The sequence below is a fragment of the Anneissia japonica genome, unplaced genomic scaffold, assembly GCF_011630105.1.
Source record: "Anneissia japonica isolate Jap-2015-1 unplaced genomic scaffold, ASM1163010v1 scaffold3940_len624931_cov186, whole genome shotgun sequence".
NCBI lineage: Eukaryota > Metazoa > Echinodermata > Crinoidea > Comatulida > Comatulidae > Anneissia > Anneissia japonica.
Window position 1 is genome coordinate 104,422 of NW_022713530.1, and position 24,546 is coordinate 128,967.

The 24,546-nt window shown below is 34.2% G+C and overlaps 1 protein-coding gene across 3 annotated transcripts in view; it reads left to right on the top strand.

Moving 5' to 3' along the window:
• Nucleotides 1-24,546, top strand: part of LOC117108498 (putative ATP-dependent RNA helicase DHX57) — an 80,163-nt gene that overhangs the window by 5,946 nt on the left and 49,671 nt on the right. For all 3 annotated transcript variants that reach the window (XR_004445374.1, XM_033250516.1, XM_033250518.1), the window contains exons 7-17: nucleotides 247-371; nucleotides 1,129-1,262; nucleotides 2,217-2,271; nucleotides 2,888-3,108; nucleotides 3,847-3,953; nucleotides 4,764-4,870; nucleotides 5,691-5,864; nucleotides 11,252-11,415; nucleotides 12,747-12,823; nucleotides 14,744-14,980; nucleotides 15,712-15,807. Coding sequence is in view for 2 of the 3 variants with exons in the window: in XM_033250516.1 (XP_033106407.1) it covers nucleotides 247-371; nucleotides 1,129-1,262; nucleotides 2,217-2,271; nucleotides 2,888-3,108; nucleotides 3,847-3,953; nucleotides 4,764-4,870; nucleotides 5,691-5,864; nucleotides 11,252-11,415; nucleotides 12,747-12,823; nucleotides 14,744-14,980; nucleotides 15,712-15,807 (1,497 nt within the window). In the remaining variant the exon portion in view is untranslated. The remainder of the gene's footprint in view (nucleotides 1-246; nucleotides 372-1,128; nucleotides 1,263-2,216; nucleotides 2,272-2,887; nucleotides 3,109-3,846; nucleotides 3,954-4,763; nucleotides 4,871-5,690; nucleotides 5,865-11,251; nucleotides 11,416-12,746; nucleotides 12,824-14,743; nucleotides 14,981-15,711; nucleotides 15,808-24,546) is intronic.

Here is a 24,546-nt window from a genome sequence, read left to right on the forward strand (position 1 = left end):
ATATTAATTAGGTAAAATCATTTCATCTGTCAATTCCACCTGGTAAGGGGTGTTGTAGGTTCTACTACTTGATCCCTGTAGAATTCACTACTAGACTTCACCTCAAATTGCCTGAATCCTTGTTAACTGATGAGCTTTGTAGTTATAAATCCAATCTAACTGTATAACAATTATAAAATTGTTTTATATTCATGTTATTCATGAAATCATTCCAACATGCTTTTGTTTTTTTGTTTTTTCACCCAGTCTGCCAGTACTCGGCTGTTGTTTTGTACAACAGGGATTTTGTTGAGACGTTTAGAGGGTGATTTTACGCTGCAAGGTGTGTCCCACATCATAGTAGATGAAGTGCATGAACGAAGTGAGGAAAGGTATGTCCAATCTACTGCTACACACTTAACAATAATAAGCTTTTTTAAACATCTTTTTAGATTTTGCTGTATCAAGACAGTGCTGTTTAGTGAAAAGATTAAATTTTGCTTGTCATGTGACATCTAGTTACGTTGGGTGGCGCTACACTGTGGCTGCCACAGGTACCCTGGGACCCAGCTCAAACTTCCGACTTCCGATTGGAATGAGGTGGAATAAGAAATTACTATTATTATTGATTAATTCATTGATTGATTGGAAGTTTATGAAAGAACAAAACCTGTCTTAACTATGATAAACTTTGTTTATTATCTGAAGAGTAACAATATTTAATTAAGTCTCTTATCGAGATCCTGAGCATTTTTAAATGTTATGATAAATTACAATAAACAATTATTTTGATAGAAAATAAAGTTGTTATAGTTACCTTAATTAACAATATAAATGAAATGACAGCAGCACTTTTAAGACTAACTTTTATAAATTATCTCAACAATACACTGCACCCTCCAGTTTGAGAACCCTTTATGTAATTGACCCCTCCAATTCGAGACCACTTTTCTAAAGAACCAAATAATCTTCAGTCTTTTAACACAAAGGTAATCCTCTAATTGGAGATCAAACTCCGAGACCACCCCAGATTCTTAATTCTAAAAAGCAGTCTCAAATTGGAAAGTGAACTGTACTATTAATATCAGATTAAGAAAAATCCTGCCTGTAACCGCTTTGTAACCTGTGTCTGATTCTTGTATGTTGTAGCGACTTCTTGATAATGATACTACGGAATCTTCTACAAAAGAGGAAAGATCTCAAAGTCATCCTCATGAGCGCAACCTTGAATGCAGAATTGTTTTCAAACTATTTTGGCGGTTGTCCCGTCATAGACATTCCAGGTGAGAACATGATATTCAGATCGCATGCAAATAGTTATTTAACTTTAACCTCTGAACCTGGAATCTTTCATTTTGTCCGTCTGCACAGTTTCTTTTCTACATGAATGAATCAACTGGAGACAAGTTTTCTTTGGCGAAAGTTACCTTCGAAAGTGAAATAGAATCATTCAACCTAGCGCATGAATACATATTACGTAATCGTCATCATTATTTTTTTGCCGTTTGAATTTTCTTATGTCTACAAGCGAGCTATTACACTCAAGTTTTGTAAAGAGGCATGGGTTTTACTATTTGATCAGAGTAAACACCGTATTTACAGTTCAGAAGCTAGCTGCCAAGATTATACACTGATAAAACCATAAGTAGCATTATGTCGGTTTTTTCTGCACACAACTTTAGGCCTAGTTGTGGGGTTGTAGCTAGTAATTTAGACCATGTATTAATTTTACAGAGGCTTTTTGTGTCTGCCCCATTGGGCTCACACTCATTGGGCTCATTTTAGTTTTATTTGTAGACTTAGTTACTGTAATTTTTGCCCATCTGTCAAGAAAGAGAACTTGTATAGCCAAATGATTCTAAAATATAGTGATAAATAATAATAATAAGAATAGTAATTTTTTGTAGCCCATATTACAGCTTGCCTCTATGCATTTTATACAAAAAATGCAATTGACATAGGAATCCATAGATGCTAGTGATAATGATGGCACAGTAATTTAGTTTCCTTATTGTAGTGGTAATGGTGGTTATATAAATTCCTTTTTTATGGAATTTTACACTCATTGATATTTTGAGAGCAAAGATAGCATAGCATAAAACTGCAGGATTTGGAGGTTATGTAGCTAATACCCAGATGTTTACTTCATTAATGCTTGTCTGATTAATCCAACCAGTTATAGAAAACTACCCTCTGAAAATATTGGAATAACCCAAAAACTTACTTGTTCTTTTCAGGTAAAACTTTTCCTGTACAACAGTACTTTCTGGAGGATGCCATTGAGTATACAAGGTACAGTACAAATATACAGTCCACAATATTGATTAATTAGAGTATAAAGAATACTGATGCATCGAAAAAGTCATAAGATAAAAATGTTAATATTTGTACAAAACTTTTCAAAAGTGCAAAATTTACGAAAGAAAGTTATTACTGTTGAAATGGTTTTTACACAATACCAACTACTCAAGAAACATTTTGTATTTTATGATATACTGACAACAAGATCGATGAATGATTAAAGGTAGACTCTCCAAACTAGTTTTAGAAGCTAGAAACAGAGATATACGGAATGTTTAGAGGAGGGATGTATGTCCTGCAGTGTCCTAACACATTCTTAAACGAAATTAGATAAGATATACCTTATCTGACTTTCTCAACTCCAACAGTTCTTTTCAGAACTACCTACTTGGTGTACCGCAAGCTTAAACATATATGATATTACTTCGCCATGCAAACTTTTAAACAAGATATACCTTGCTCCTGCATATGCAGTCCCCAGAGAGGAGTGATAAGTTTCCTGTTTTGCATATCTTTGACCTTGTGCTTAAAGATAAATACAAATAGGTATAATTAACAAAGATCATACTTAGAAAAAAAAAAATTTTTTCTATTTTACCATATACAGGTTTGTGGTGGAGGAGAACTCCGCCTACTCTCGACCGGTGAAACGTAAAGCACAGGTGACATCAGAGAGCGTGGCCAAGGAGCTAACCAAAGGCAACTTCTCAGGAAGTGTTTGGGATGAGGTGGAAAATGCTATGCAGTCCACAACAGCCTTTCAGCCCCCAGAAGACCACATGAAAGATTGGAACATCACTCAGAGACAGTTGGCTTACAGATATTCAGGTAAAAGTTTAGAAATACACTAAAAGTGGACCAACAAAAGTGTTTCACCTTAATAAAAAATACACTTTAGATTTGCAGCAAACAAATGTCCCCTTAATAAGGGTGCCCCTTAATAGGGGTGTCCCCTTAATATGGGTGTCTCAAAGGAGGTTCTACTATAATTAGTTTTTTGGTTAACTAATTCACAGAATTCATTATTGTCTCCTGTAAAAAGGGGAAAAAATGTTTTACCCATAATTTTATCGGGAGAAAAAATATTATCCAGTACAAAATTTGTTTAATTCACTAATTTCTATGCTCAAGTTAATCATTTGTTTTTTATTAAAAAATTAGCAAGTTAATTTCAAGAGATGATACATTTTTTACATGATACAACATATATAATTGTAAAAACACTTTTTTCTCCACAGAATTGTCATACATAAATACCATAAGCTTCCTAATTATAATATTTGTCTGAATATATTTTGAATGCTGTTTTGTTTCTTGATATTGGTACATTCATGTGGTTTGTAATGCAAATTCAGATGTTAATCATCAATTTTTACATATTCAATAATAACAGTTATATATGGTTTAGTTAAATAAAAGGGTACTTGTAATAAAAATAATGTATTTAATCATGCAATATCAACCAAAATAAGAACTTTTTATTCTTTCAAAAACAATGTATACATTAAATATCAGTGCTAGAAAAACATTTGGGAATTTACGGATGTTCTTTGTTTTTCTCTACAGATTATACAAAGTCAACTATAAAGTCTTTGTCGATACTGGATCATGATAAGATTAATTACGATCTGATTGAAGGATTAATATCATGGATAGTTGCTGGAGAACATGAAGTGAGTACTTGTTTTTTAAACTTCAAATGATATACATTTCTTGCAGCAATATTTTATCTTGAAGATAGCACCCAATTCCTCCCCCCACCCAACCTCTTCCTCCCAGTCATTGATTGCGTAAAATCAGCGAAACGTAATTGTTTTAAAGTTTATCCAGATTATTAAATTTTATTATAAAAACATATGACATGCCTGAACATGGTCATAATGACATCACATCATGGATGGATGGATTTATTCGGTGTCAACACCAAGGATAACCCAGGAAAGTCTGAAGAAGACTTATTTCCAGTGGGGTCCTTCTGGTGGTGACTAGGCAGTACACCGGGAAACAATCCCCTATTCTTTACCGGTGAGTGTACTGCATTCTTTAACATGCACATGGGCCATAATGCATACAGGACCAACGGCTTAAACGTCTCATCCGAAAGACGCTGCACTATTGTAACTTGCATTTTAGCCCTCTATCTGAGATACAATTGTAGCAGTGGTGTGAATTAAACCGGGGACCAAGAGACCTTCACAGTTAGCACACACAGTGGCTACCCCCAGTTTAGCCGGTTGAGTTAAGCTGCTCTTTTACCATGACCATTTATGGGCATATCATGACTATATAAGGGCATATCATGACTATATAAAGGCATACGTTTTTAGTCAAATAAAATTTAATAGTCTGGATAGGACTTAAACTTGCTAAGTATGAATTCAAGTTTATTTTTTATACTTATTTGAATGTTTGAGTTTTTAAAAAAATTTTTTAAAGATTTTATACAGACAATTATGAATGAAGCATTTAATTTGTCTCTGCAGTTTCCCAAAGAGGGCGCTATTCTTGTGTTTCTACCAGGCCTGGCAGAGATCACCATGTTGTTTGATCGCCTCAAAGCCTCAATGTCATCTCCAAAATGTACCATCAGGTAAGATGGGCCTACTGACTCCCTAGCTTTCTTTAAACTTTGGTATGAAGTTTGAACAGCTTCGTGGTTAAAGCTGAACAGCTTGCCTTCCAATCTCAGGGTCCTGGGTTCAATTCCACTTCCTAAGCCTCATAATGAGACATAATGAGTTTATGTGGGGCATCTTGACTTGGATTGGATTGGATTTTCTTAAGTCCTAAGACTTACTTCCAGTGGGGTCCTTCTGGTGGTAAATTTGGCAGTACACCGGGAGACAATCCCCTACTGTTTTCTGAAGTGTGCACTGCATTCTTTAGCATGCACATGAGCTAGTTTTGCACACAAGACCACAGCTTAAATGTCTCATCCAAAAGACGGTGCGCATTTCAAAATTGAATTTCAGACCTCTAGCTGATACACAAGGAGAGCAGTGATAGGATTAGACCAAGGACCAAGAGATCTCCACGGCTAGAGCACACACAGTAGCTACCACTAGTTCAGCTGACTGACCTAGCTCATTGTGTACATGATTATCTTTTGAAGGGATATGCCACAAAAGCGATTAAGTTTACTGTTTGATATATCATTTGGGCCTAAAACAAATAAAAATACTATAATTTGATTACTTTTGGTTATAATAATTTTATTTGTAAAATTCAAATTGTTATTTGCTACTGTGCATGAATTATAAACACAAATTTTAAAAATAAATAAATAATTTTTAGAAATAAATATTTCACGGGGGTTAAAATTATTTAAGTAATAGATTTCTAATGATTTCTCTTTGTTAACTTCTTCGCTTTTCGTCCACTTATTTGAACTTTATTTTTGTTTTTACTAGATATAAGCTTGTTCCCCTTCACTCAAGTCTGTCAAGTGAGGATCAGAATTCCGTCTTTGAGAAAGCGAAGGATGGTGAACGCAAGGTTGTCATCTCGACAAACATCGCCGAGACATCCGTTACTATCGACGACGTGGTGTTTGTTATTGATGCAGGCAAAATGAAAGAAAAAAGGTAGGATTGCTGTCTATATTGGTATGATTTCTATTTGCTATGCCAGTCATCATTGCCAGTCATCGATAACAAACAAATAACCACATTTAAATTTCCTTTTGTTTCTTGTATCTTGTATTGAGGTTCCCTAATGATCATCTCCGGCTGGATGGACCACCCTCAAAAAATAAAATAACGATAAAAATATCGTTGAAATAAAATAAATAAATTAAAATTGTGTACAGCAGTATTATAGAATATTTACTCATGAAACAATACAACTATTGTAAATCACTTATTGATGATAAAATGAATATTGTAAATGCTGTGTATGTGGTCATTGTTGAATATCAACAAAAATCGCGTTGTGCATATCGAAAGCTGCCTCACACTTTGCATGGTAAACTATGACACTATATAAAGTTTAAAGTTCACTAAACACTGTTCTAGTTAGATGTACAGTTTTTCACTTTTTTTTAAAATTTGCATTGACATTTGATGCATATAATACCAAATTTTATGGGCGATCAAACTTATTGAATAATCACAAAGCATTATTATAAGCTGTCGATTTTATAATATTATGTACTTCAGTATTTGTTTTTTTTCTATTCTTAAGTAAATACAAATTTTTGAAATACAATGAGAATGGTAATAGATTGGAACGTAGCAATGTATAGTGTTGTAATTTTCTATTTCGAATGAATTCATGAAATATGTTAAATAAGATAAATCAGTGACATTAAATGTAATTGAGAGAATGAATGAAATGATTAAATGAATGAAATATAGATGAGTGGGATGAATGAAATAAGTGAAATTCATGAGATGAGTGAATGAATGAATAAATAATTATATTATATTTACTGATCTATGCACTATCTCAAGACACAGAATTTGTTTTAACAATTTACTCTGAAATGGGGCTCAGTTAGAGTGAAATTGTCTGGACACTAAACTTTTTGTAAATATTATAGAAGGGAGTGCGCTATAACTTACTGGCAGATGGAAAAATATGTTTTCTTTCCCATCTTCATCAAGAATTTAGGTCTGCATAAAAGATGTATTGTCTGATGAAAAAAAAATATCAAAAATTCATTTTGAAGTAACATAACAATTATCAACATGAATATAGAAATTAGTGTTTAAAATGTTGCCCCATAATTTTACAGTAAAAAAAATAATAGAAATATTTTAATATTTTTATTATTATCCAGTATAAAAAATCAGGGTACACATTTTTAAAATTCAAAAATTTGTATGCACAAGTAATTTGTATGTAACTGCAAAATGAGCAAGTTAAATTTCTAAATTATTTAAAATATATTTTTTTGTCATTTTCAGTGGACAATACCTTTAAGCATTGAGAAATTGTTATGGGAACAGTGGCATATCTAGGCAGTAACATAACAATTATCAACATGAATATAGAAATTAGTGTTTAAAATGTTGCCCCATAATTTTACAGTAAAAAAAATAATAGAAATATTTAATATTTTTATTATTATCCAGTATAAAAAATCAGGGTACACATTTTTAAAATTCAAAAATTTCTATGCACAAGTAATTTGTATGAAACTGCAAAATGAGCAAGTTAAATTTCTAAATTATTTAAAATATTTTTTTGGTCATTTTCAGGGGACAATACCTTTAAGCATTTAGAAATTGTTATGGGAACAGTGGCATATCTAGGCGGTGCACAGGGAGGCACACTCCCCCCCTCCCCAAAAAAAAATTACTCTCCACCTCAGTCTCCACCCCCACTCCCCCCACAAAAAAAATCATGGTAAAGTAGTTAAAAATCACCTTATTTTGCGAATTGGCGCACCTCAACTGATCATCAGGCCATCCACCATGATTGCCTCCTCAACTTTCCATAACATTTAACTATATGCATCGTCACCTTCCCCACTCATTCAGAGTGGTGCAGAGCACTGGTATATGCTAGTGCTATATAAATCCTATATAAAAACGATTTGGAAGAGAATAAAAGAAATTTGAAGGTTAAAAAAAAAAAGAACTATAAAATCATTCTCGTTAATGCTAATGTAGTAAAGGCAAAGAATCTTTACATGTGATTAGGTGTTATTGGAAATTAGCAACCACTGACGTTCATCCCCTCATAACAACTTGAATATGGTTTTGCCCATCAAATTAAGATTCTAAAGGAAGGATGCCTTTGTTCATATGTGTACGTTGGAGATGGTAAATTATTCCTTCGTTGTATAGTCATAATTTCATGGTTAAAGTAAATTTAATCAAACTAATTTGATCAACATAGGATCTGAGTATTAATCTGATTGAATCATAGATGCATGTACAAACCTAATAAGGATCTATATATAGACCAATCAAAAAAATCAAGGATACACAATTTCATATAGTATGTTTTCTATGGAGTACTGAGGCACAATGGTAAAGTTAGGACTATTGTTCACAAGATCATAGGTTTGAGCTTGATATGGTTCACTTGGTAGTTGGCAAGGCTTAAAATCATTTCCTGTTCGTTAATTCACATAAACCATAAACGTTAGAGTGACTATTCTTACATTTTGTTGTAGAATTTAGGTTTCTGAATTAGATTTTTAGGTAGATGGGTTAGATGAAGCATTTTTCTGTAAGGAAGGAATACATAACAATGTTTATTTATTTGCATAAACGCCCAAAGGTGTTGGTTGTAGGAGGCGTTTGTTGTTGACAATGGTTTTGAGGGGGCGTTTATTCAAAGGAGGCGTTTATTATATTTGGTGGTAAATGGATATGTTTTATATACTTAAATAAATGCCCCTTAAATTCCATCTCTATTAAATTCCAATTCCAAATTCAATCATTATTGATTTAAATGTAATTTAGTTAAGATTTTTACCTTTGTACATTTTCGACTTTAATTTAATTCCTTTATATAACCTTAAACTTTTATTACTTTTTACTTTACTGTACTTTGTAACTGGACCATTTTGGAAAGCAGTACTATGTTAGTAAAAATGCAATCCAGTAAAAAGAAAGAATAAATAAAGTAAATAAATCAATTGTAAATGTGAAACTACAACACATAATTACTCTCAAAACGTGTTATTGTGTGAACATAAAGACTTGCTGATCCAAACCATGTTAGAAAAAATGTAATTCTACTGAAGTACAATATTTATAGAATGTGTTGAAAGAAAAATATTGCTTCAATTAGTTTTCGTTAGTCACTTAGCAGGGCGTTTAAGGAAGGTGTTTTTTCCAAATGTGGCTCTGGTGGGGGCATTTATTCGAATAACTACTGTATGTAGATACAGGGCCTACATAAAATTATGTTTTTGAAGGAGAAGTTTACTGATTTTATATAATTTGACGTAGATGCTCTCAACTAATCTGTGGGTCTACAATTACTAGTATATCTACAATTACTTCTTTTTTGAGTTGCTCTACAACATCGCAACATCAATATCAATTCATTTAATGTAAATCTTTATTAAATCAAAATTTTGTTTGTCTGGGCCTTGATAGAAATGTAAATTAGATACATTTTGTAGTCTATTTATAATGTGGTGTAAATTAAGAATATTGCCTAGTTCAAATCAAATTGTCCTCTTTCTTCTTACAAAAGATAGTGCCAATGGCGAATAATTTTCTCTATACTGGTATATGAATTATTCATCAGTATGCAAATTAGTAGCTATTTATATACACACTGCTTTTGTATTACTACCACTATTTAATAGTAAGGATGGGGCTACAGTATTTTTTCCAGCTGCATTCTATCCATATTTCCTATTTCTGTTTACATAACTCTGCCATGTTTAAATTTTTTTTACACAATTTTCTTTTCATCCATAGTTTCTTTTATTGTGATAGCAATTAATATAGCTATAACAATTAAAAATACATTAAAGAATATTATAAGAAATATAAAACAAAATCATTTTTGGTTGGCATTCTCATTTTTAATCCTATTATATTGTCAACATTATTGTACTAAACTAGCTTCATACAGTATTTATTATATCGGCCCATCATGCTATATTTTCCCTAGTTTCTACATTAAAACAACATTTTTTAATGATTTGGCAATGGTCTCTGCCTGAGAAATAGCCAAAATCATACACTTTGAAGGCTGATTTCTCAAATACTGTTCTATTAAACAGCTGTATGTTTAAACTCCTGTAGCTTCATAACGAAATGTCAGATTTTACATGATTCTTTTAAAATCAAAAAGGCAAAAGAAGCTAAAGACAGTGGCCAATTGGTCAAGAAAAATTCTTCCTTAGATTTTTAGGTTAAGTTGTATTGTTTTGTGGTGTTGTGAACTTATGTTTTTATATTTTATTTGTTAAACAATTTTACTATTGTACTTCCACGTCTTCAATGTACAAGCTCATAAGTTTCATGAATGTCCTTTTCATCTTTTATCCTAATTTAAACATTTTAAAAAATTGTATTTGTTAATTGAATTAAATTAGAAATTAGAACATCACAGAAATAGACACTCTTGTCTGCTCCTGTCCCCCTTCATCAGAGACAATCTAAGATATGAAAAAGGTAAACACTTCAGATAATTAATGAAGCCTTTTTTTTTGTATAGATACTATAAATAGACATTAATTGCTTCTGAAATGAATGAAGTTATATGATTAATTGCACATATATACAATTTAGTTGTATGTTGGATTGTCATAGGCTTGTAGCTTTAATTTCTCATTGGGTTTTCTATAATAGTAAGTGGGTAGTTTTAAGTATAGGTGGGAGTTTTGGAAAGTGAAATTTTTTTTTTTTTTTTTTTTTTTTTTCAATTGGAGTCTTTTGGAAATTGAACTTGCTGCACCTTTATTGGAGTGAACCTGCAAAAAAAAACATTAAAAATTAAAAGAAGCACAAAGAAATCATACAAAAATTTATAGAAAATATTGAAATATAATATATTTATCGTATTTATTCGAATAAACACCCCCTCAAACCTCATTTGGAATGGACGCCTCCCTCTAATAAATTTTTTCCGTGAATAAACGCCCCCTAATTAATGGTAAACAAAACTAATAAAAGCAACTTTATTCTGAACACATACAATTAATATTTTACTCCAGTAGAGTTGCATTTTTTCTAACCTGGTTGGGGTCTCAATAAGTCAAATGATCATGTAGTAACACGTTTTGACGGTAATTACGTGTTGTAGTTTCACTGTGGAATTAAGTGGCATTTATTTGAGTATTATACGTGTCCATTTTACACCCCAAAAAATAAACATCACTCTTGAATAAACGCTTCTCACGAATATACGCTCCCTCAAAGACACTTCCCAACAATAAAGGCTCCTGGGCATCTATTCAAATAAATATGGTATTAAAATAAAATTATTAATTTATTCATGTAAATTTTCTTAAATTTTGCATATTAATATGGATTATACTCTTTTGTTTTGGTAGATATGATTCCAGCAAAAGCATGGAGAGTTTGGAAACTACTTGGGTTTCTAAAGCGAATGCGCTTCAGCGTAAAGGGCGTGCTGGTCGTGTCATGTCAGGCATTGCCTTCCATCTTTTCACCAGTCATACTTTTCAAGCATGGCTTAGGGAGCAGCCTATACCAGGTAATATGGATTGCGTACGCATATTAATTGAATGGACATGTCCTCAAGCCCCACCCCTTCCATATTGTTGTTAAGGTCCAACACAAACAATAGCGCAAGTGTACTTGCATAGGTTTGTGGAACAACATGTGTGTAGGGCATTCACGTATTTCTGGCACTGTTCTGATTGGTCAGTTGTTGAGTTTGATTGACACGCCTTAAAGGTCCATTGTGGTTGTGGTGCAGAGATTTGATTTGTGATAATGATTGTGATTATAGTGATGATGGTAGGCATGGCGGTGGTGGTAGTGATTGTGGTAGTGAGGATGGTAGTGATGGTGGTGGGATGGTAATGATGGTGGCGGTTGATATGGCATGATGGTAGTGATAGTTGTGGGGAAGGTGGTGGTGGCAATAATAATAGTATTAGTGGGGATGATGATGATGGTTGTTGGATAGTAATGATGGTGGTGGTTGATATGGCATGATGGTAGATGATGGTAGTGATAGTTGTGGGGAGGGTGGTGGTGGCAATAATGGTGGTAGTTTAGGATGATGATGATGGTTGATATAGCATGATGGTAGATGATGGGGAGGGTGGTGGTGGCAATAATAATGGTAGTGGGGATGATGATGATGGCTGTGGGATGGTAATAATGGTGGTGGTTGATATGGCATGATGGTAGATGATGGTAGTGAGAGTTGTAGGGAGGGTTGTGGTGGCAATAGTGGTGGTAGTTTGGGATGATGATGATGGTTGATATGGCATGATGGTGGATGATGGGGAGGGTGGTGGTGGCAATAATAATGGTAGTGGGGATGATGATGATGGCTGTGGGATGGTAATGATGGTGGTGGTTGATATGGCATGATGGTAGATGATGGGGTGGGTGGTGGTGGCAATAATAATGGTAGTAGGGATGATGATGATGGCTATGGGATGGTAATGATGGTGGTGGTTGGTATGACATGATGATGGTGATTGTAGTGATGATAAAGGATGATAGTACTGGTTGTAACATGGTGATGATGATATTAGGAGTAATGATAATGATGTGGAGGAAGAATATGATAACGATGGCGGTGAATATAATGACAACAATTATGATGGTGTTGAAGGTATTGGTAGGGCCCTGAAAAGTTGTAGAGATGATTAGGATGATTATGATGGTGATGATATTATTAATATTTAATATAATAAAATTATATTAAAAATATCCTGCAACTATGTAAAGTTGCAGGATACAAACAATTAAAAATGAAAAATAATTAATAAACTTATACAAAAGTTATGAATTTGAAGACAAAATGATGGAATTTAAAAATGATAATACTTGGAACTTGCTTTGCAGAAATACAGCGTGTGCCGTTAGAACAAGTGGTCCTAAAAATTAAAATGCTTGATGTTTTCAATGGTCTCTTTGTAAAGGTAAGTCTTTTATTAACATTAAATGTAGAGATTATGCTGCCCTGTCTGTAATAGCAAATCTAGGGGAAGGGGGTATTTGTGGGGTACACGGAAATATTAGAAGCAAAAAGATCATGTACAAGTAGTGAAAAACCACCTCTAATGACTTTTTTTTTAATGCAAAATAACATCCCTCACTTGCTCATCAAGCTCTCCCACTGTACAGTATGTTCATACCCCCTCATCAACCTCCACCCCCCCTATTTTAAGATTTTATTATATACAAAGAAGTAGGAACATTATTGTTTATGCCTCTAGTAAGCACCAAACCTGGGGCGGATCCAGAGATGGGGGTACCGAAAGGGGGCCGAAAGTTGGGCCGATGAGACAACACAATCCGCCGCTGTTCATAACCCACACAAAGACATTTATTTCAACTACATTGAACAAACACCAATCTGATTCCAGGTAACAAAAAACACTACGGATATTCTTCTGATAGGTAGTTTTCGCCGCACGATGTTAACCTTAAGGTTAACGGATGACATCATATTTATTCATCTTGAGTTGCAGAGTATGTTAACCACAGTTAACAAAAAAGGACAGAATTCTTTTCGTAGAATTTTTATAAAAAACAATATCACTCATTAATATTTACACCAGTTTCTGCTATGACAACACTCTGATTGTACAATTCAATTTTCATAATGTAAATTCATTGTACTATAGTCACCAGGCCAACGTAAGGTGTTTGTTTGTATTACTGGAAAAAATGGTGGACATACAGTATGCGTCGAAAAATTGATTAACGCTAAGTACAACGTTCTCAAGAAAACGTGACGCAACAACCTTTAAGATAAAGTGCAATAGATAAACAAGAAAGGTTGGAATAATTATTTGGTTGGAGATTGATTTTTTTTTCTTCAGGGAATGGTCAATTAATCTTTGTTAATGAATTGATGACATTTGCAAAAAAAAAAACCAAATGTATGGAAAATATATTTATTTTTAAGTTCGGACTGTTATGGTTATTTGGTTGATTTATATTTCACAGCCCATTCCACATTTGTTTAAGTATATGTATGGGTCAAGATAAATAAATAATGAACAAGTGCAGCATTTCATAGAGTGCATACATCTGCCCTGCGTCTGAATCCCAAATAGTATGTAAGGCATTTATGGGCGAGACAGGTGATTTCATTATTCTTTTTTATTCCGATGGGATATTTTGAAAGGAATGTTTCCATGACCTTAACCATACCTTTTTTCCCTAAATTTTAATCACCTCTTCCATAGACCCCAAATGTACTACTGCACTCAATATATGTGATGATTCATTAATTATTTTATGTGTAAGCCAGCTGACATACAGTCTTAGGCCCTGTCCAGACTATCAAATTTTATTTGACAAAAACATGTGACATGCCTAAATATGGTCATGATGACATCACATCATGACCATATATAGGCACATCATGACCATATATGGGCATACAGCAGTTTTTCATCAAAGAAAATTTGATAGTGTGGACAGTGCTTTAGAGCAATAATGCATAACCTCCTCGCCGCAGGTATTTAAACTGAATGATTGAATTGCTTGCTATTTTTAGCTTACAATTAAAAAGTATAATGAGAAACTGTTTTCATAGGCAGCTACTTGGAATACCGTATACACGTCAATACTCTATGCACATTGTTAAACCCTGAAAACACAGACTTATCAAATTTTATATGATGAAACACTGCTGGCATCATATCTGTGTCATAAGGGGACCATACTCTTTATGGTGGTGTTGATACGAAACATCTGAATTTTTTTGTAGCTCCAAAATCCTAGATCTGCCCCCTGAGAGTTCTTCAAAATGATATGCTTATATTACAACTAAATTAAAAAAGAGAAATTATTGTTTTACTAATTTTTTTTTTTTTGTATTTTGGTAGGATGTACTCAATAACCTGCTCCAGCCGCCACCGGCCAGTAATATATCAGACGCTATCAACAGGCTATGTAACCTAGGTGCATTAAACAAAGCACAGGACTTGACCTCTCTTGGGTACCATCTTGCTAGCCTGCCAGTGGACGTAAGAATTGGGAAGTTAATGCTCTTTGGCGCCATTTTCAGATGCTTGGATCCGGTGTTGACCATCGCTGCCATACTAAGTTACAGATCTCCATTTGTAAGTGTTTTCTATTTTACTAGATGTTTCCTATTTATTCCTTATGCAATTTTCTTTTTCTCCAGTACGAGTTTCAACCTAAATTTTATTTGTTTGTCAATAATGTTAATGTATTTTATTATTTATTTACCCGAGCATCTCCGAAGGAGAGGTGAAGGGTATTATAATAGCGTGTGTCTGTGTGTGTGTACTTCCGGACCCATAACTCAAAACTACTAAACTGATTTACTTCGATTTTCACACATTGACAATGTTAAATATATCTCAGTCTTCCTAAATTTGGTGTGTTATATATTTTCTGTCCGCAACAGACAGAGGCAAATCGAGTGCATTGTTTGGCCTTTTTTGACTGGGCCGAGCCGACTCGAGCGGATCGATCGCAAGCCATTATTTTTTTAGTACGTAGATATGGTGCAACAGGGTGAGGATTTGTAATCTCAGATTATCTTGTTTTTATTTTGAAGTTAGTAATACATCTGACCGGAAGTTATATTATTTTATGCTGTTTATACATATTGTACTATTTTAATATTTATTTATCATTATTGACATTTTTTACCTGCCTTCCATAGAATCTGTGTAAAAACAAGGAAAAAAGCATTGTAAAAAACACATTTAAATACACCTACAGTATAGAAAACATTTTCTACATTATATCTACCCAAACAGAAGTTTCAAATATTTATGAATCTGTTATGTTCTAAAATAAGTCCTTGAAATTACCTTGACAGGTTGCACCGTTTGGCAAAAAAGAAGAGGCCGACAAGAAACGTAAAGAGTTCTCCGAGGGAAACAGTGATCACATAACATTGCTAAAAGCATACAAGGTAAAACTTACCCTGACTCATAATTCACATTTTCTAATGATTCAATATCCATATCTACCTTGATAATCAGCAATACTGTACTACTATGTTTTCAGGTTGAGTTGTGAGAACTATTTCTGATACAGTAATTCACATTAGATTAGGTTCTGTCTAGGCCCTTAAGCAAAGAAACTACTGCTCTGTAAATAATCATTGCCAATGAGGGCAGGCTAGCTCTGTTTGCTATGTATCAGTACAGTATTCTGAGGGTCTCTGGGTCTATTCCCCAGCAGCATATCTTTTCTTTCTACCTCATTTATTAAACCTGATCTTATAAGGATAATATGTCATGTACGGAAGAGAGAAAGCTCAGTCGGCTAAACTGGTGGTAGCAAATGTGTGTGCTCTGAACTGTAGGAATCTCTTGCTCCCTGGTTGTAATGTAAGTTACAATAGCGCACAGACTTTTTGATGAGACGTTTAAGCCGTTGGTCCCGTGTACATTATGGCTCATGTGCACGTTACGGAACGCAGTACACTCTTCGGAAAAGAGTAGGGGATTGTGTCCCCCTGTACTGCCCAACCACCACCAGATGCAGGGGCGGATCCAGAGATGTCCAAAAGGGGGGCTGAAAGGGGGGGCCGAAGTTTGTTCCTATCGAGACAACAATGTCCTGGGGGATCTGGAGGCATGCCCCCACGAAATTTTTGTGTTCTGAACTCCCGAAAATAACATTTGAGGCGTTGTGGGCTGTCATTTTTTTCTTTTCCTTTCCTTTTTTTCTTTTTTTCTTCTTTTTTTTACCTCCCAAAAGGGAGGGGGGCATTGCCGGCTCCCCATAAATCCGCCCCTGAGATGGACCCCTAATGGAAATACATCTGCTTTAGACTTTCGTGGGTTATCCTTGGTGTTTACACTGAATACAGTAAGTCCAATCCAATCCACAACTAAGTCTTAGAGTATTTCACCCTATTATTCCAGCCAGTCACTGACAGGAGCAGATCCAGAGAAGTCCGAAAGGTGGGTCGAAAATGGTGCCGATCGAGATAACACTACCTCAGGGGTTCTGGAAATTTTTGTTTTCTAGACTCCCAAAAATAACATCTGAGGTGTTTTGGGCGATCATTTTTTTCTTTTTCTTTCTTCTTTTTTTTTTTTGACTTTCTTTTTTTTTAAAACTTTTCCTGTCCCCCCTCCCCACAAATCTACCCCCGACTGAAATAATGCCTGTATATACTGTGGGAGGGGTTTGTAATGTAATGCAATAAAGTTGGATTCATATAGCACTTTATACCAAAGTATCAAGGCGCTTGAGGTATGGACAAGCTCGTAATAGTAACACCTGTCCTCTAAGGGTTCGATTAACCAGTAGCAGCTGTATGCACCAGAACAACCGATAATTAACAGTTTATCATACAGTAGGATTTGGTGTTGTTTTTAGCAATTTTGTTTTTAGCAATTTTACATAGAAATGATGGTATCTTTAATTGAGCACCTGCTGTACTAATAAATCCCACCTCTTAATCGTCACAAAATACCTTTGATTAATTCCGATGACAAACATTTAAGTCCATTTGTGATTGCTTTCTTGATGCAATAATCCTATCTCCTAAGAGATTTGCCTAGAATCAATACCACATTCAAAAATCAAGTATTTGCATCCATTAATACGTAGCTTAGTATTGACAAATCAATTATATTGAATTGCAGTATTTGATATTCAATTGTACCAATTCAATGACTTAAACTCAAGTTTAACAGCAGCTTTATATTACAGGGTTTTCAAAATCTTATGTATTAGTCACATGTTTAACATGATATTTAAGCTAAGCTGAAGGAAGTTGATTGCAGTACTGGCAACAGGATTTGCCTGACAAGGGACGCAATGTCCCTGACGGGAGTGTAAGTGAGTGTGGCCTGGAGCCACCCAGAACCATGAGAGTTGGATACTTCCAGAGACACTAACATTTTAGATTTGAAAAGCATACTTAATAATAGTAATAATAATGATAGTGAAAATGTTACCTTAGTAGTAGTAGTAGTTATATACATGCTGTTAATAATAATAATAATAATAATAATAATAATAGTGGTAGATTTATATAGCGCATATTGTTAAGCCCTCTATGCACTTCGCATTATCATTAACCGCACCCAGGTCGTTGAATTAAATGCCTATGGAACACAAACTCAAGCTCCTTGAGGGAGTATTCCATAACGTTGCAGCAGTTACATCAGCGCATTTTGGCATTTAACCCTGCCAGGTACGCACTTTTCAATACTCCTGTGTGGAGAGAAGCAATTTGCAGATAAAGTGCCTTGCCCAAGGACACAAGTGAAATTATCTGCCGTAAAGTTACATAGAATTTTTTTTTTCTGAACGAATTGTATTGAGATCCCCAATAAATTGTGTTGAACTCCCTAAAGATTATGAGTGAGTTGAGTGGCTGAGTTCTAAGGCAGAGTGCTCCTAAAAGCCTGTAACATTTCTCAAGAGTTTGCTGAGGTTTCCTAAACAGAGCTATATTTGCAGGTGTGGCTGGCTTAAAGCCAGGCTTTGAAGAAAAAATATTTTTTTGAAATTTAAATACTCAGAGACATTTACAGGGTGTTTGAAGCATTATTGTGGAATAGCGAATAAGATAAAGATTTTTGAATACTAAAATATTGGGGGAAAGGCATATTAATACCATTATTTCTCCATTTCTTTTAATATACAAAAATTCATATCCTATTAGCCATTGTGTATAGTGTGATAGGAGTTGAACCCATTTAATTTTCAAAATAACCTCTTTAAAAGGTATTGCTTCACAACATAAATTTGCCTCCATTTTCTCTTGGGAGCCATCTTCGCTGCCATCCCCAAGCACATGTTCGCCTGTGGCATGGCAAATGTGTATCCCACTCCTTCGCTTGAGCCACCTAGGCACAGGTCCGGGATTGCGCTGGTGTGGTGAGCAATGGCGTAACAAAGGGGCTCGGAGGCCCCTGGGCAGGGACCCATTAGGGGCCCCCAGATGCTGTTTTTAAAAATCAAGTTTAATGGTTTTTTTCATAGATATATAGACTGGTGATAGTGATGATAATAAAAATGCCCCAATCACTTGGCAGACTTTGACTTGGAAAACATTAATTGCTTGTAAAAATAATATCTGGGGGCCCCTTGAGGCTCTGGGACCCCTGGCTTTAGCCATAGCTGTTATGCCACTGGTAGTGACGGATGTGACCTCTCAGATATTCAGCTATTAATCTTTTTTTGTGCCTTCATTTTTTCCCTTTTATATTTCCTTTTGTTTTTTGTGTATTTGTTTAAATATTTTATTTATTTATTATTTTTATATGAAGCACATAGAAGCTTTTTCATGAATTTTGTGCTATACAAGTGTAAATGTTATTATGTTATAATAATAAACATTCCTCTCTGAACACCCCTTCAATATCTTTAACAAAATATCAAATATTGTTTTTCTTTGCAGCCTGGCTTTAAATGAAATATTCATAACCATTCATGTCCGCAGTATGATGTTCAGTTATCATAATTAAATTACAGTACTTATAATCAAGTTGTGATAAATATGTGAATCAGAATTCTTCTGATTTCCGACTATCTAAAACTCCCTTCTGGCTATTCAATATAATGTTGTTAATTAAGCTGAAATTTCTAATTTTCGATAGAGGACTTTGTATTGATTGTATTACCATAGTAATTCATAATAATTATGTTACTCTTCATTGAATGCACAAATTTTTATTAGTAATTTTTATGAAAAATTCTGATTAACTGTAATAAGGGTTTTGAACAATACTAACCAAGAAGAGTGGATTTATTAATAGTACAGTGTAAATACGTTTTTAATTAAAAGCACAGAATCCATGTATCTCCCTTAGTGCTTTGCTTACTTTTACAAAGTTGTGCTTACCATAATGATAAACAGAAATATGGTATAAAAATCAGAGGTATGCAAAACAAAATTAAATTAACCTACGCTGGAAAATATTATCTAGAATAGAAATGATTATTATCTTAATAATGAAATTTATTAATAAAAAAAAAAATTCATGAACTCATTATCGATATTATCAACTAATTGTACAGATTGTTATCATCATTATCATCATCATAATGATCATCATTAAATCAATTATCATTATTAAAAAGGGTCTTGTACTTATGTACAGCTCACCTGTCTGGGTCAGGGCCAGTCAAACTCACGCTGACATTAAACGAATCAATGAGATGCAAAAGTAATTTGTAAGAAATTTGACATCAGTTGCCAACTGTTTTACTTGCAGTCTTTGAAAACCAGATGTGATATTTCTGGGTTGTCAATTTTTCGGTCCATTATGTTTGATGAGTGTCTCATTTCTCTCTCTGTTGTCAAATCCCCTCTGCTTCCTCGCAGAGTTCACACAAGGCAATTCCTTTCTGTCACATTCCAAGTCAGTCCTCCTCTCACGTTCATCACATTCTTTCATTCAGTAGTTTTCGCCGCACGTCGTTAACCTTAACTTTAACGTTAGTACCCAGTATGCAATGCGATAGGTCCGCCCCTATTGTAAACAAATCGAAATATGCATGCACAAACGCGTAACTAAAGTACGTCGAGCACGTAAAATCCTGAAATTAACGTACTCGGCAACGCAAGATGAATAAATTTTGACGTCATCCGTTAACGTTAAGGTTGACATAGTGCGGCGAAAACTACCTATTGACAAGTTTGGCTTGAATAACCTTCCTTCCACAGACTGTTAATGTTTCTAAAATTAAACAAACTTTCAAATATTGTTTAAGTGTGCACCTTGACTTGTTTGTATGTTAAATGTTTGTTGTGACTTTTCTCTCTCTCTTTCTCTCTCTCTCTTGTTTCTTTTTATTTGGCTTTCCTTCCCTTCTTGTATAGCGTTTTCGCTGCTGAGGAGTAATGCTTCTGTCAAAAAAAAAAAATTATTTATGTAATAATATACTTTATCATCATTATAAAAATTCAACTAATTACACAGATAGTTATTATTATCATTATCATTTTATTAAATCATCATCACTATTTTCACTATTATCACCACCATTATCATTATCAGTATCTTTAATTGTCAACCTCATTAGCACCATCATCCTCAGTATCATAACTATATTCATCATCATTAATATTTTTTTATTTATAAAATTGACTACAATTATACATAATAATGCTGTTCATTAATAATATCATAATAATCATAAAAAAAATCATCATTTATATCATAATCATCATCATCTAAAATACTATTTTTTTTTATTCATAAAATGAAAAGGTATGGTATGAAAAGCTTCTACATATCATCATCATCGTTATGAATAACTATTATTCTTCATTCTCATCATATTACCATAATTATTATAATAAATTAATTTAATATCATGCCTCTTGAGATAACGGCCAGAAGCTATGATATCAGGAATGTATTTTCTTTAATCAATTTGCGGACCTGTTAAGGAGTTTGTTGAAAACACGTCTTGCCGAACTGCTTTCAAGTGATGTTTTATGATAATACCACTTGTACTCCAGCCTTTGGATAATCAACTGCTGTTTGCTTATACACTTAGACCTCATTCAGATTATCGTAATTAATAATTCAATTGTCAGAGAAATGACACGGCTAGAGTTTAGAGTCAACGAAGAACCATTCTAGTATGGAGATTCCTAGGGATTGAGTCCATACTTACCATCATTAAGACTCGAGTAAATTTCTTGAAATTTAAAAAACAAAACTCTCTGGAAATGATAGTATTGCATATAAATAGTATTCTGATTATGATTCCCTGGATCAGTTTGCCAACATCAAAACGAAATTATTTAGATGAATATATTTTGTGGTTATAAGTCGAGGTGTTTATTCCGTAAACGATTGTGTTACAATCGGAAGGGCAGACAGTGCGGATCGTACAAGTATGAAATTACAATACTTTGATTTTGGGTTAAATATTTTGTATTGAGCTAAAAAAGCAAGAAATATAATTTCAATATTTAAATTGCTTTAATACTTCGTGTTATATTATGATAAGTTATACTTTTAATTATATTCAGAAAATATTTTCGTCAGTTAACAGACGCATAAATAATAATATACTTAAGTAAATCATCTGGTATTCAATTTAAGAATTTTTGTGGTGAAAATGTCGATAATGGAATATATTTCTTGTCGTACAGACGCATACTGTACATTTTTTACTTGTCAGTTGGTATTCAATTTAAGAATTTTTGGTAGTAGAAAGTCGATAACAGAATTTTGTTAAGATCTGTAGGCCTGTATCACTGAAAGTTGTTGATAATAATAAAAATAATGGTCGATTTATAGAACGAATATTGTAAAGACCTCTGTATGTTTAACATTATTACCATCGGTCATTGAATCAAGCACATATATGGAACACATACTTAGGGTCCCTAGGGAGAATCCCATAATGTTATAGCTGTAATCAGCGCATAATGTGTTTGAGCCTACCGGATACCCACTTGTACCTGGGTGCAGAGAGAAAACCGTAGGTAAAGTGCCTTTCTAAGGACACAAGCGAAATGCACAGTGGAGGATTGAACCTCAGACCTCGAGGTTGAGATGTAGAACAGCAATCGCTGTGCCAAACCGCTCCCACAAATGAGCAATTCCATGTTTTTATTGAATTTTTCAAAGGTTTTTTTTTTCACATAGTGCAGGCAATACATGTTTAATTAGATTAGCGATCGCTGACGATCAATGAATGCCTACTCTCTGGCTCTTAGTCTTCGCCACAGGAGGCTAATTCCGTTATTCCTACAGACACAATGTGCACATCAAATTCAATTTGTAAATGAACAAGTCGTGGAGTGAGAATCTATTGACAAACTATTGATCTGTTTATAACCTTGTCTTCTAGTTTGAACAAGCAGCGTCATTTATGAGTCCTGTGCTAAAGAAATTTGGAAAGGATAAATAGCGCCCTCAATGTTGTTTTGATAAACAGGTGTTTTGTATTTTCAGAATTTGTTTACTGACATTGTTAATGAGGGTAAACTCTGAGTGTAAGTTCTGCATTCAACACAGGCCGTCAATACAATCAGAGCTACAATAGGCTTAAATTACAATACATAAAACCAAGATATAAAAAGGTACTTAATTAGGGGAAGCTAATTAGGGAAGCGCTGTGAACGGGGTTTGGCATAGCGGAAATGGTTTGGTTTCCCAACATTTCTGTGCACTTTGCTTGTGTCTGCGCACTCTACAGTATCTGTGTTGCTTAGTACTTGGTTATGTTGGCATTTTGCTTGCTACTGCGCCAATATGGTAGCAACACTTAAGCAGGACCAATGAACAGGGAAAACAAGTCCTTTGTATTACCTAAAGGACAAGGCTTAAGTAGCAATTAACAATTAACAAATAACAAAATAAAGTACAAGTTAAAATGTACACCAAACAACAAATTGTACAATCAACACTAGTTAAAAAAACACTTTTCATTCAGTCCTAAACATGCCAGCTACAAAAAATGTCACTACTCCCTGACTTTAACCATAGATTTTAAAATAAATATATACAGACCAAATTTTAATGTCATGTTCATTATTTTATATTATTACAGTATATTATTTTGTTCAAATATGAGATTTTCAGAACCATCCAAATTGACCAAAATGTGGCTGTATCAACATAAGAGAATCATATACATTATGCAAGTCTTTTGGCCACTCAGCAAGGGAAAATATATTGTTTAACTTAAAGGCCAACCCTCTGTTCAAGGGACTCCTAAAAGGAAATTTTTTTTTTTTGGTCTCAAACGTCTCCCCTGAATAGTTTATACTCAAAGTACCATACAGTACTTTGAAAGATTTTATGACCTTGTTGGATGATGTATGTTATGCTATGATCTCAGGTTGAAACTGTGGCTATCCGGGGGATATGCGAGTTCCAGCCCCTCTGACGTCCCCTTTGCAGAAAAAGAAGTAATAGCACAGGGAAACAGTCATTGCCAACTTGTGCATTTTAGCTCGGTAGTACTTTAGAATGTAACATAAACATAAAAGTAAATAAGAATTTCGGTGTGAATCACAGCAAGGATAACCCAGGAAGTCTGAAGACTTGTTTTGGAATCCTTCTGGTGGTGACTGGGCAGTACACCGGCAGACAATCCCCTACTCTTTGCCGAAGAGTGTACTGCGTTCTTTAACGTGCACATAGGCCATATTGCACACAGGACCAACGGCTTAAACATCTAATCTGAGAGACGGTGTGCTATCGTAACTTCTATTTCACCCCCGCGCCCCCTGGAAACTCAAGGAGAGAGATCTCCACGGTTCAGCGCACACACAGTGGCTACCACCAGATTAGCTGACTGAGCATTTCAAATGAGGCTGGTTTAGTTTCCCGGCAGCCCATATTTACTTTTCTCAGCATACATTACGTTAAATCGTAAAGCCATGATGGAATATCATTCGTCCCCGAAGGCTAAGTGCAGCGTACTTGAAGAACGCAGTCAATCAATCCGAAATCATTCAACAAGAAAATTTAATGCTCTGTTTATTTCATCATTCAGTTGATTAATTTAGAGACCATGATGAAATTATTTATGTGAAAATCGTCAAAACAACAATTACTATGATTTATGTGATACTGAAAAACAACTCAAAATTGCAGTAATAAAAAAATAAGCTTATGCAACAAAGTAATAAAGTTTAAATATTTATCATTTGGAACACCATTGAACATGAATCATGTGTTAATCGTTACGATTTGTTTGGTAATGCATG